Source organism: Ovis aries, unplaced genomic scaffold, assembly GCF_016772045.2.
Source record: "Ovis aries strain OAR_USU_Benz2616 breed Rambouillet unplaced genomic scaffold, ARS-UI_Ramb_v3.0 scaffold_85, whole genome shotgun sequence".
Taxonomy (NCBI): Eukaryota; Metazoa; Chordata; class Mammalia; order Artiodactyla; family Bovidae; genus Ovis; species Ovis aries.
This window is the reverse complement of record NW_024599827.1, coordinates 883,101-896,962: the sequence shown is the minus strand read 5'-3', so window position 1 is coordinate 896,962 and position 13,862 is coordinate 883,101. Positions and strand designations below refer to the sequence as shown.

Sequence of the window (13,862 nt, the reverse complement as noted above, 5' to 3'; positions counted from 1 at the left end):
ATGTCTCTGGGGGATTGTAATGGAAGGAGGGGAAATATAAGGAAACAAGAGCCTTGCACAGTGCCATGACAACAGTAAAGAGATACGACACTGAATAACTAGCCTTCTGTACATGAGCTCCAAAAATTCTCAAAGGAGTCTATTATAACTTTCTAATCATAAGTGTTAAAAATAGGTACTTCCCTGGTGGTCCAGTGGTTAGGACTTTGCCTTCCAGAGCAGGAGTTTCAGGTTTGATCCCTGGTTGAGGAACTAAGATCCCACATGCCTTGTCGCCAAAAAGAAAAAGAAAAAACCCAAAACATAATTACACGTGTACACCTGTGGCAGATTCATGTTGATGTATGGCAAAACCAATACAGTATTGTAAAGTAAAATTAAAAAAAAAAAGAAACAGTACTATAGCAAATTCAGTAAAGAATTTAGAAATAAAATGGTCCATATCAAAACAAAAATCTTAAAAAGTAAGTACTAAGTATAACACAAATCAGTTATTATGCAGGTTATAATGCAAGTAGTCATTCTCAGTCTTGGTCAAACATTTCAGTCATTTTAGAAGAACCCGAGAGTCTTTTTTAAACAGTCTTTTTTTTTCTTTTTTTCTTGCTGCTCACTTCAGTTCAGCTCAGTTCAATCGCTCAGTCATGTCTGACTCTTTGTTTGCAACTCCATGGACTGCAGCACGCCAGGCCTCCCTGTCCATCACCAACTCCCAGAGTTTACTCAGACTCATGTCCATTGAGTCAGTGATGCCATCCAACCATCTCATCCTCTGTCGTCCCCTTCTCCTCCCACCTTCAATCTTTCCCAGCATCAGGGTCTTTTCAAATGAGTCAGTTCTTTTGCATCAGGTGGCCAAAACATAGGAGTTTCAGCTTCAGCTGAAACTGAATACTTCCTTCCAGTGAGTATTCAGGACTTATTTCCTTTAGGATTGACTGGTTGGATCTCCTTTCTGACTCTCAAGGGTCTTCTCCAGCACCACAGTTCAAAAGCATCAATTCTTTGGTGCTCAGCTTTCTTTATAGTCCAACTCTCACATCCATACATGACTACTGGAAAACAATAGCTTTGACTAAACAGACCTTTGTTGGCAAAGTAATGTCTTTGCTTTTAATATGCTGCCTAGGTTGGTCATAACTTTTCTGATATGGTACAGCTGCTGCTGTACCATATCACCCAGCCTTTGTTTAAAGATTTACATTTTTAACAAAGCTTTGACACTCATGATCTTATTCACTCCCCACAGTAACTGTAAACCTAAAGGAGCTTGGGAAACTGGAAGCAGCATTCAGTCCAATTGCTAGCTCTCCATAAGTGCTTTTGCTAAAGTACCTTACACCCTCTTCCGATTAAGCAGTGGGCATCTGCTGCTTTGACCTTCTAGGTAGCCTGGGAATAAAGGAATGGCCATATTTCTTCAGTTGCAGTGTGACTGTGGGAACAGATAGGACCCACTCCTCCCACTTTGACCTGTGGGAATGGTGATTTCTTGACTGTAATGCTTCTGATGTCATTGGACCAGGAGGGGACCTGGGTGCCGGTATGTATTGAAGGCTTCCACACAATTCTGTTTGTTATACAACCAGGGTTGAGAACCACTGAGTTGAGTTTCTTAAAGAAGAAAGAAAAAAAATGTGTGGCAAGCGATCACATTGCCAAGTAAATCCCAAATGAATGCAATACTCAGACACTCCTGTTCTGCCCCTTTAGGGTATCAGCTCAATTCTGCTGAATGCGTGGATATCCGCTTGAAGAGGGTGGTTCCTGACCATTATTGCCATTACTACCCTGAAAATGTGAAACCAAAACCCAAACTGAAGGAATGCAGCATGGATCCTTGCCCATCAAGGTTTGTATCACTGCCCTTTGGTACATGTATACAATGGAATATTACTCTGCTATTAAAAGTAATGCAGTTGAGTCTGTTCTAATGAGGTCTATGAACCTGGAACCTGTTATACAGACTGAAGTAAGTCAGAAGGAGAAAGACAGATATCATATATTAACACATATATATGAAATCTAGAAAGATGGTACTGATGAACCTATTTGTGGGGCAACAATGGAGACAGACATAGAGAACAGACTTTGTAGATGCAATGAGGAAAGGAGAGGGTGGGATGAGTTGAGAAACTGACATGAAAACATACATTACCATATGTAAAACAGACAGCTGGTGGGAATTTGCTGTATGACACAGGGAGCCTGTATGACACAGGCTGATTCATGTTGATGGATGGCAGAAACCATCACAATTTTGTAAAGCAATTATTCTCCAATTAAAAATTTTAAAAAAGAAATCAACAACAGCTGGGACTGATCCATCCTTATCAAGCAACACAGTTCCATTGCATGACCTTGAACGTACCCTGGTGGCAGGTACCTGCGAACCCATTTATAACCATGGTCAGGAGGCATTAGGCTCATCTGCTCACTCATCTGGTTCGTGCTTGTGGGCTCTGTGTCCGTATTATGTGACCTTTCACTTTTGTCATGAACCTCTCTGAGCATGTCTTGTGTATACAACATGAAAGGTCTCTTCATTTAAGTGCATCTAGTCCACCTACCAGCTGTGAATATCGATAATTCACCATTTTAGCTTTTTAAACTGAGTTACCGATGACCACATTTTGACTTTTGAAGTGTTCACCTTAAACTCAGTATAAATAATGCATAGTGCAGGAAGTGCAGAGTTTGACTGCCAGAGCAGAAAAGCTATGCATAAACCATCGTGCTGCATAATTTAGTACCTGGTGACTTGGATTGCCAGAAGTTGGCAATCCAACTTCTGGATTGGGGAAGTTGGATTGGGGAAGTTTCTTGGCTTTGCTACAGGATCCTAAAATAACAGCACACTATCAAGTCCCAGAATCCCCCAGCTCTCTGCCAGCTGGCTGAGGCAGTGTGCAAGTGGAAAGGGAAGCGTTCTCAGTGGATTTCATTTCCTATCACAAGGCTGTGCATTTCCTATAATCCCAGGTGTACATAATCATAAATAGAGGCCTTTTCAAAAGACAGATTTTGTTAAACAAAGTGGTTTTCTAAAGATCCTGCTAATAAGACAGTGTGTTGATATCATGGATATATTTTATCACAATAATTTAAGAGGATAAAAGGGAATAAATAGATTTATCTAAATTAAGAGATGATGAACATATACTACTTTAATAAGTATATACTGCTAGCTTCACTTTCATATAGAATTGGGTAAGTTGTATATCAGAGATGTTCCTAAAAATTAAGGAGACGGTAGCAGAAGTGTGCAAGTGGAAAGGGAATTTGGGGGGAAATAGTTCAGAACAGTTGGCATATTTAAGTGTCCGTATAATTTGAAAGAGCTCTGTCTTTTGTCATGTGACATCTGTACTAGTCAAATGAGTAAATGTATTGAGTAGTAATTATATTCTCATGATTTCATTTCTAGCGATGGATTTAAAGAGATCATGCCCTATGACCACTTCCAGCCTCTCCCTCGGTGAGTTACATGTTTCCTTTTCCTTTCTGTAATATGCTCTAAGCAGTTTTCAAGGAGCTTTAGTATCTGTGAAAGGTGAAAGTGAAGTTACTCAGTTGTGTCCAGCTCTTTGCGACCCCATGGGCTGTAGCCTACCAGGCTCCTCAATCTATGGGGTTTTCCAGGCAAGAATACTGGAGTGTGTTGCTATTTCCTTCTCCAGGGGATCTTCCCAACCCAAGGATGGAACCTGGGTCTCCCACACTGCAAGTAGACTCTTTACTGTCTGAGCCACTGGCGAAAACCATAGTATCTGTAGCAGTAGTCTTAAATGTATGAGACTAGACCCTTTACAGAGAGCTAAGGGAACAAAGAACAAATTACATAATAAGATCTTTCTAAGAATTAGATGGAATAGGCTGCCTCAAAGGTAATATTTTCTGTCCCTGAAGATGTCAAGCATGCATTCATACCTAGGTATTGTAGAGGGGAATTTCCCTGGTGGCTCAATCAGTAAAGAATCTGCCTGCAATGTGGAAGACCTGGGTTTGATCCCTGGGTTGGGAAGATCCCCTGGAGGAGGGCATGGCAACCCACTCCAGTATTCTTGCCTGGAGAATCCCCATGGACAGAGGAGCCTGACAGTCTACAGTCCATGGGGTCGCAAAGAGTCAGACATGACTGAGTGACTAAGCACAGCACGTTACAGAGGGAGCTAACACATTCCAGTTGATTAGATATTTGCATTCCCTTTTATACCTAGACATGTTAGGATGATTCTTTCTGACTCGGAGTTTGTATGTTTCCCTGGTAATACTCTCCATTGGTCTATTATACTTTAGAGTCAGATTGAAGATGCTGTCACACAACGGCCCTGTTGTTTTAATACACTGGGGCAGCTGTATTACTCCCATCTGACAATAACCTTCAGGACCAAGGAGTTAAGACAACACAGTGTGTGTAGTAGTAAAGATTAAAGTCTTATGGCTGTACTTGTTGCAATCAACTTTGCAAACTTGAAGCAAGCAACAAATGAATAATGTGTTTTCACTTCTTTGCTTTTGAGCTGGGAACATAACCCTTGGACTGCATGTTCAGTGTCTTGTGGAGGCGGGATTCAGAGACGGACCTTTGTGTGTGTGGAAGAGTCCATGCATGGAGAGATACTTCAAGTGGAAGAATGGAAGTGCATGTATGCACCCAAACCCAAGGTGATGCAAACCTGCAATCTGTTTGACTGTCCCAAGTGGATTGCCATGGAGTGGTCTCAGGTAAGATTGGAGAACATGCCACTTTTAATTTAGTCTCAGACTTCAATATTATTTGCTCAGTGGCCAGTACTGTACTGGGCAACATGGTGGATGCAGAAGTTGTATGTGAACATGGTTCCTACTCCTTAAGAGCTGAGAAGACAGTTGAAGGATGATATGAGGGAGAATGTTGGAGGCATCAGAGCAGGTAAAAATGATTGAGAACCATGGTACATCTGAAAGGAACAGGGATTGAAACAGAGTTATTTGGAAAGTCTTTGTTGCCCTTGTAGTACTTAACCCATGTTTCAGATCCGCAGACTCGAACCACGCAGGAGCCTAGAGAAAGCATCACTGTGTGGTGTAGCTAGGCCAGGATGGTGGGGTAAAGCAGAAATGACACAGAATGACTGGAGGTTGGAAAGGCCCTAATTTATCTGGATTAAAGAGATATTATTAAGATGTTATTAAGAATTGGAAGGTTAAGACAGAGATGCTAAAACTGACACTGGAAGTGTGTTCTCTTTTAGAATATTTATTTTATTTGGCTACACCAGATCTTACTTGAGGCATGTGGGATCTTCGATCTTTCCTGTGGCATGCAGGCTCTTTTTAGTTGTGTCATAAGGAATCTTTAGTTGTGGCATATGGGCTCTTTTTCCCTGACCAGGGATTGAAACTAGGCCTCCTGCATTGGGAGGGCTGAGTTCTAGCCACTGGACCATCAAGGAAGTCCCTAGAAATGTATTCTTGATCTGGTGGTTACTATGAAGCTTCACTGTTTTTGTGGAAGAGAGTAAATGTGTTATATTTTAAGTAAATGAGGTAAGATAGACTGATGCTGGGAAAGCCCAGAGACTGGCAGCCTATTTGAAAACCACTGAGATATTGTTGTTCAGTCACTAAGTCGTTTCTGACTCTTTGGGGCCCTGTGCACTGCAGCAGCCCAGGCTCCCCTGTCCTTCACTATCTTCCAGTGTTTGCTGCTGCTCTGCTGCTAAGTCGCTTCAGTCATGTCTGACTCTGTGTGACCCCATAGATGGCAGCCCACCAGGCTCCCCCATCCCTGGGATTTTCCAGGCAAGAATAGTGGAGTGAGTTGCCATTTCCTTCTCCAATGCATGAAAGTGAAAAGTGAAAATGAAGTCACTCAGTCATGTCCGACTCCTAGCGACCCCATGGACTGCAGCCTACCAGGCTCCTCTGTCCATGGGATTTTCCAGGCAAGAGTACTGGAGTGGGGTGCCATTGCCTTCTCTACTCCCGGTATTTACTCAGACTCAAGTCCATTGAGTTGGTGATGCTGTCTAACCATTTCATACCCTGTCGTCCCCTTTTCCTCTTGTCTTCAGTCTTTCCCAGCATCAGGGTCTTTTCCAATGAATCAATTCTTTTACTCAGGTGGCCAAGAGCTTCAGCTTCAACATAAGTCCTTCCAATGAATATTCAGGGTTGATTTCCTTTAGGATTGACTTGGCTTGATATCCTTGCTGTCCAGGGGACTCTCTAGAGTCTTCTCTAGCACCACTGTTCGAAAGCATCAGTTTTTTGGTGCTCAACCTAACTATCACATCCATACATGACTACTAGAAAAACCATAGCTTTGACTAGATGGACCTTTGTCAGCAAAGTAATGTTTCTGCTTTCTAATACAATGTCTAGGTTTGTTAAAGCTTTCCTTCCAAGGAGTGAGCATCTTTTAATTTCATGGCTGCTGTCACCATCCTTGGTGATTTTGGAGCCCAAGAAAATAAAATTTCTCACTACTCCCACTTTTTCCCCTTCTATTTGCCATGAAGTGATGGGACTGGATGCCATGCTCTTAGTTTTTTAAATGTTGAGTTCCACGCCAACTTCTTCACTCTCCTTTTTCATCCTTGTCAAGAGGCTTTTTAGTTCCTCCTCACTTTATGTCATTAGGGTGGTATCATCTGTGTGTCTGAGGTTGTTGATATTTCTCCTGGCAATCTTGATTCCAGCCTGTGATTCATACAGCCCCAGCATTTGAAGTGATGTACTCTGCATAGAAGTTAAGGAAGCAGGGTGACAATATACAACCTTGACGTACTCCTTTCCCAATTTTGAACCAGTCCATTGTTCCATGTCTGGTTCTAACTGTTGCTTTTTGACCTTCATACAGGTTTCTTAGGAGGCAGGTAAGGTGGTCTGATATTCCCATCTCTTTAAGAATTTCTTGAAGATGCGTCTATGCTGCAAAAGGCCTTCATATCCTCTGAAACTCTTCTCTGACATTTTAAGAAACATCTATGGGCTTAGGAAAGAATCATCAAGCTTTATGAAGCAGTGGTGAAGTCATTATTTTGACAGCAGGAGGCTCTGGGATGAAATTCCATTTGGCCTCTTAGGAACTACTTGACTTTGAGGAAGGTCCTTAGTTGGTGAGTTGTTGATTGGCTCATCTGTTAAATAGGAATGAAGTTGTTGACCTGTCAGTGTATCAGAACCCTTAGTGAGATCACGTCTGCAGAGCACTATCTGTTCTGTGCCCAAGGTTTCTTGACTTCTCCCAGGGGTGGATCCAGGATTGGTGGGGCCTGAAGTTTAAACAATATGGAGGTGACTTTTTAAAACTTTTACTTTGTTCAAATATAGTTGATTTACAATGTTGTGTTAATTTCTGCTGCACAGCAAAGTGATCAAGTTTTACATATATGTACATTCTTTTTCATATTCTTTTCCAGTATGATTTATCACAGGACATTGAATATAGCTTCCTGTGCTATACAGTAGGACCTTGTTGTTTATTCATCCTATATGCAACAGTTTACATCTGCTAATCTCAGACTTCCAGTCCATCCCTCCCCTACCAAGGAGGTGACTTTTTAAGAAAAAAGAATAGAAAACACAAATACTGAGTATCTAAATAAATGTTTATTTAGAATAATGAAATTGTAAAAAATTACAAGTATTTTAAAGCTGACGACCCTAATGTGACTCTGGACTTGAGTTAAGAATAATGTATCAGTATTGGTTTATCAGTTGTAACAAAGGTACCACACTAATGCAAGATATTAATAATGGGGGATGGCAACCCAGTCCAGTACTCTTGCTGGAGAATCCCATGAAGGGAGTAGCCTTGTAGGGTACAGTCCATGGGGTCGCAAAGAGTCAGACATGACTGAGCAACTTCACTTTCACTTTCACTGTGTGTAAGAGAGAGGGGGCATATGGGAACTCTTATACTAACTGGTCAGTTTTTCTTTTTTTTTAATTATTTTATTTTTATTGCAGTATAATCACTGCTCAGTTTTTCTGTAAACCTTAAGTAGTCCTAAAAACTAGCCTTGATTAAAAAAAGAAACACACATACATACATATATACTTACCAACATAATGTACATAAACTGCAAAGATATCCTGGATATTCATGACTTGAGAAAATTCCATTCATAGGCAAAAGTACCTTCTAAATCATAAACAAATTATTCAAGAAAAGAAATGCTGACAACACAAAATTCACAAAATTTAGAGAAAATAACATAATGTTTTCATTCATTTTAACTGCCTTATTACACCTGTAGTATTTTTCCCTACATTTTTGGCTGAATACTCTTAGAGAGCCTTTTCAAATGATATTTTTGCAAGATAAGTTTCTATACACAGAATAGGAAGGTAATCTTGTAGCATGGTTGAGCAAAATTTGATATATTTTTAATTAACTATTTCAAAAGGTTTCTTTTGTCTTCACAGATTGTTTTGGATGATGTGTGAATTTTTAATCAAGTTTGAGAAAAACCTATATTAAGTTTTTTCATATTTGTATAGAAAGATTTTAGGGCATTTCAATATTTCTTGTGCTGTGACCTCACCTGAAATACTTTTCAAAGTGAAAATTGGAAGTAATCTTGCAAGGGAGGGGCCCTGAAGCATAAGAATCATGGGAAATTAGCCTCCACCCCCTTCCTTATGTAATGTTTATTTGGTGATCTTTTGTGTTTAATATTCGTGTAGAATTTCACTGGCTTCTCTTTTCATCTCTGAAGTGCACAGTGACTTGTGGCCGAGGGTTACGTTATCGAGTTGTGCTGTGCATCAACCACCGTGGGCAGCACGTTGGCGGCTGTAACCCACAACTGAAGTTACACATCAAAGAAGAATGTATCATTCCCATCCCCTGTTATAAACCAAAAGGTAAATTTCTGGTGCATTTTAAAGTGAAATCAGGTGGTGCTTTCCAGCTCTCTTACTAATACCGCAGCATTTGCATTTAAACATACTAACTTTCTTACAAAAACTGTTCACTGACAGATTGACCTGTCCACCTAGATAAAGAAGTTAAACCTATGTCATTAATTGGTCTTGAAGAGAAACTTAGATCTTGTTGATTCAGTGCACTAAGTCCCCTACATATGAATGAGTTCCATTCTGAGAGCTGGTTCATAAATGCAGTTTGTTTATAAGTCCAACAAAGTTAGCCTAGGTACCCAACTAACACAGTTAGTTATATAGTAGTGTACTGTAATAGGTTTATCATGCTTTTCACACAAACAATACATTAAAAAAAAAAAGGAAACACATTTTTTTTAATTGGAGGCTAATTACTTTACAGTATTGTATTGGTTTTGCCATGCATTGACATGAATCTGCCACGGGTTTTCATGTGTTCCCCATCCTGAACCCCCCTCCCACCTTCCTCCCCATCCTATCCAGTCATCAAGACAGTATGGTACTGGCACAAATGAAACACTTTTAATCTTACAGTAAGTACCTTAAGAAGTACAGTAGTGTAGAACATGGGCTGACATCAATTGAACAGGCAAGAAGAGTTACTGACTGGAGGAGGGGTGGGGTGGGAGATGGTCGAGCTGAAGGATTGTTGGCAATAGGATATGGAAGACAGGCTGCCTGATGTTTATGGCACAAGTTCTAGTTCCTTGCTAAACCAGATTCACATTCACATCTTTGGAAGTTCACATCTTGAAGGGTTGTATGTAGGAGACTTACTGTATAGGTACAGTGGCTCCTGTCTGTGTAGGCTTATATTAACATTTGGACATAACGCATGGACCACAGCCTTGTCTAACTCAATGAAACTATGAGCCTTGCCGTGTAGGGCCACCCAAGATGGACGGGTCATGGTGGAGAGTTCTGACAAATCATGGTCCACTGGAGAAGGGAATGGCAAACCACTTCAGTATTCTTGCCTTGAGAACCCCATGAATAGTATGAAAAGGCAAAAAGATAGGACACTAAAAGATGAACTCCCCAGGTCAGTGGGTGCCCAATATGCTACTGGAGATCAGATGAGAAATAACTCCAGAAAGAAGTGGACATAAAATTACATGATGCAGTGCCTGCTTTGAAGAAAAAGGAGGAGGAAGATGAAGAGAGAGAGGAATAGGAAGATTCCTACCTGCCTTCCACCAGAGTGGAAGGAACAGTGTCCTCTTCATCGTACGTCCTATCGTCTACCATGAACAAGGAAGACTTTCTAGACTGAAAGTCTAGATTTATAGACTAAATCTCCAGTCTAGGTTTATAGATGGACTCAGAAATTTTTGTGTGGTTCCATTTGTTCTGCATGAATTAGCAGACATGGGTAGCATCCATGGGTGAGCAAACCTTGGCACCACCTCTGGGGTATGTATGTATTCCCCTCTAGACAGGATTATTTCCATACACACACTTTAGTAAGGTATTACCAATCCTTGTGACAAGTATTTCCTTTTGGAAATGGAAAAAGAATTACTCCCAAGTGTCAGTGCCAAGGAACCGTCCTTATTAGCCCATCAGAGAGGATGGTAAGATTCTTCTTCATGATTTCTGGGTGCATTCTTCATACAAATAGCCTCATAAGCAACCAATTCTTCATTTCTTTCATGATGTCTGTCTTCTGGAAAAATCACTGGTTTCCATGCAAGGTACAAATACAGATTATATAACTTATTCAGGGAAGTCTTTTCTCCTTCTTTTCTGCAGTCAGTGGTACTTTTATAGCCACTTTCTTAGCGTCTGTGATTTCTCCAAAGCAGTCCAAAATTATTTCCCTTCTCCCTTCATAATTAGATGCTTTCTTCACATCTTAGGAAGCGTCAAAGGACAGAGAAGGGCACCAGCTTGCTCCTGCAGGCCAATTGTAATTGGCAATCATCTCTCTAAACAACTACAACATTTTAAAGTTTGAGTAAACCATAGTACAGACTCCTCCTCGCAGTTTTCTAAGCCTTCTATGTTATTTGCTTGTCTCTATTAATGTCTTCACTCAGTGGGCAAAAACTGTGTGGCAAAAGAAAGCAAACTGATCTGGTTGAAATCAGAGCTTTAATATGCAAACAATAGAGATTGGTACTGATTTATAAAAGGTGTTTTTATGCTAACTTGGAGAATGTATTCAACTGTGTCATGGGATTGTTTGGTTGCATTCTGATAATGTGTTAATTTAAAAAATACATGACAGAAATTTTTGGTTCCGTCTAGAAGCCACTTCATGCACTGTTCATTTGAAAAAAAAAATTTGATGAAATCTCTAATAAATTACAATCACATGTCCAACTCTTGAATGATTAACAGTAATTAAGCTTGTTGTTTATGTTCCTTTTTCCTTAGAAAAAAGCCCAGTGGAAGCTAAATCACCTTGGCTGAAGCAAGCTCAAGAACTAGAAGAGACCAGAATAGCAACAGAAGAACCAACGTGAGTCCAGGACCTTTTATGGGAGTATTCAGGGCCTAGCCAGTTAACATGATATATGTCATTTTTGTACTCATTGGAGGACAATGATATGTTTCAAATCCAAATGACCTGGATTTGCAGACTCTAGAGAGCCTGAACTGGCTAGAATTCTCCTATTGCACAATTCAGCAGTCTTACTTTGGCAACATCTACGAGAAGCACAGGAAAGAACAGTGCCTTTTAACTCAAAGCAGACTCAGTATTCTGTTACAGTTACCAGATTGGGGGTAATATCTAGATCTAGATTAACCCAAATGATTTGACCAAAGACCATAACAGTGTTAACCAAATAAACTGATCATTCCATGGATAAGACATGGCCAATGTTTATCAAACCAGTTAAGCTGAAATGTAACACAATGCCCTGAGTGATTATCAGGAGAACTCCCGGAGCTGCTGTGGTATGGGGCACGGAAGAACATGGCACCAGGAGTCTTGGAGCCTAGAACCACCACTTGTAACCATGTGACCTTAGACAAGTCTTTCATTTTTCTGTGTCTCATTTTCCTTACTTATAAAATGAGAAGGCCAGGCTTACTCTCTAGAGAGATCAAAACTCCAATGACTTCTGTCCACATGGGATTTGGCAAGCTTGGGCTGTCACCGTACCCATGGAGATAGGGTATCAAGAGCACGTCAAGAAACATTCTGGAGGTGAAGGTATGGGGACCTAAAGAGAGAGAGGAATCGAAGATGTTGAATCTCTCCCAGGAATCTAGAAGCAAAACAGCATCAGTGATACTTGAGGAATTGGACAGGACAGCTGATTCCACATCAGGTATGTGAGGCCTGCCGTGCTGACAGGCTGTCACAGGGAGAACAATTCACAGGAGGTCAGAGGAAAGCAGAACTCAGAGGCTGGGTGGCCAGTCTCTCTTCAACACCTTCGGCAAGGGCACAGTTCACTGCATTGAGAGCTCTTTCTTGGATTGAACAACCTGAGTTATTTGCAGTATTTTTTTCCTTTTGAGCCAAAATATAACCTCCTTCCAATTTCTGCTTTCTGAAACAGAAAAAAAATACATCTATGCCTCATCCCACGTGACAAGTTTTCACAAATTTGCAGAAAACTGAATCCCTAGAGTACTATCTTTCCCAAGTTCATTTTCAGCGGTTTTTGTGTATTGTTTTTAAATCCCTTAATACCAACCCCGTTGCTCCTCTCAGAACAGGCTCTCATCTGTCAATGTCCCTTTTCACTGTGGTACAACCCAGCAGTGAGCCCCATGGGCACATGGATTCCTTTTCGTTGAGAAGGCACCTTGCTTCCACTGGCCAAGGGGGCCAAGAGAACTGGCATATCACACTTATGACATGTGCAGAACATCTGGGTGTGAACCCAGAAGACATTGTGAACACCGTGAGGTGAATGACCCCAGAATAACTGACTGAAGAGAGGAGTGTTTGGCTCATGATGGAAGTGTGGAGGTTTAGAGGAAAAAGTGGAGTCAAAAGTCAACCTTGGGAACTGCCCTAGTGGTCCAGTGACTAAGACTCCAAGCTCCCAATGCAGGAGGCCCAGGTTTGATTCCTAGTCAGGGAACTAGAGCCCACATACCACAACTGAGAGTTTGCATGCTGACATTAAAAAGATCCTACATGTCACAAGTAAGACTGAAGATGAAGATTGAAGATCCCCCATGCTGCAACAAGGAGCCAGTGCAGCCAAATCAATAAATATTTTTTAAAAGTGGATCATGTGTTCAAAAAAAAAAAAAAGTGGATCATGAAAGAGTAGGAGTCATCAACAGAGGAAGGAATAGATCCAAGGAAGGCTCACTGTTAGAAGGAGCAAGGGGCAAAGCCTTAAAGGAGAGGTGCAGCAGGTAGTATTCAGACTTCACAGGAAACCAAGGAACAGCTTCAGGGACTGAGGAAAAGCTGTTTTGTTTGACAAAGTCTTCCTCAGTTAATTTAATTTTTTTAATTAATTTATTTATTTTACTTTACAATATTGTATTGGTTTTGCCATACATCGACATGAATCCACCATGGGTGTACATGTGTTTCCCCATCCTGAACCCCCCTCCCACCTCCCTCCCTATCCCATCCCTCTGGGTCATCCCAGTGCACCAGCCCCGAGCACCCTGTATCATGCATCAAACCTGGACTGGCGATTCATTTCACATATGATAATTTACATGTTTCAATGCCATTCTCCCATATCATCCCACCCTCTCCCTCTCCCATAGAGTCCAAAAGACTGTTCTATACATCTGTGTCTCTTTTGCTGTCTCGCATATAGGATTATTGTTACCATCTTTCTAAATTCCAAATATATGCATTAGTATGCTATATTGGTGTTTTTCTTTCTGGCTTACTGTATAATAGGCTCCAGTTTCATCCACCTCATTAGAACTGATTCAAATGTATTCTTTTTAATGGCTGAGTAATACTCAATTGTGTATATGTACCACAGCTTTCTTATCCATTTGTCTGCTGATGGACATCTAGGTTGCTTCCA

The 13,862-nt window shown here is 40.9% G+C and overlaps 1 protein-coding gene across 4 annotated transcripts in view; it reads left to right on the top strand.

The window, feature by feature from the left end:
• Positions 1-13,862, top strand: part of ADAMTSL3 (ADAMTS like 3) — a 381,800-nt gene that overhangs the window by 225,094 nt on the left and 142,844 nt on the right. For all 4 annotated transcript variants that reach the window (XM_042242633.1, XM_060408762.1, XM_027957113.2 and 1 more), the window contains exons 11-15: positions 1,714-1,852; positions 3,428-3,478; positions 4,524-4,728; positions 8,712-8,859; positions 11,275-11,359. In XM_042242633.1, coding sequence (XP_042098567.1) covers positions 1,714-1,852; positions 3,428-3,478; positions 4,524-4,728; positions 8,712-8,859; positions 11,275-11,359 — 628 coding nt within the window. The remainder of the gene's footprint in view (positions 1-1,713; positions 1,853-3,427; positions 3,479-4,523; positions 4,729-8,711; positions 8,860-11,274; positions 11,360-13,862) is intronic.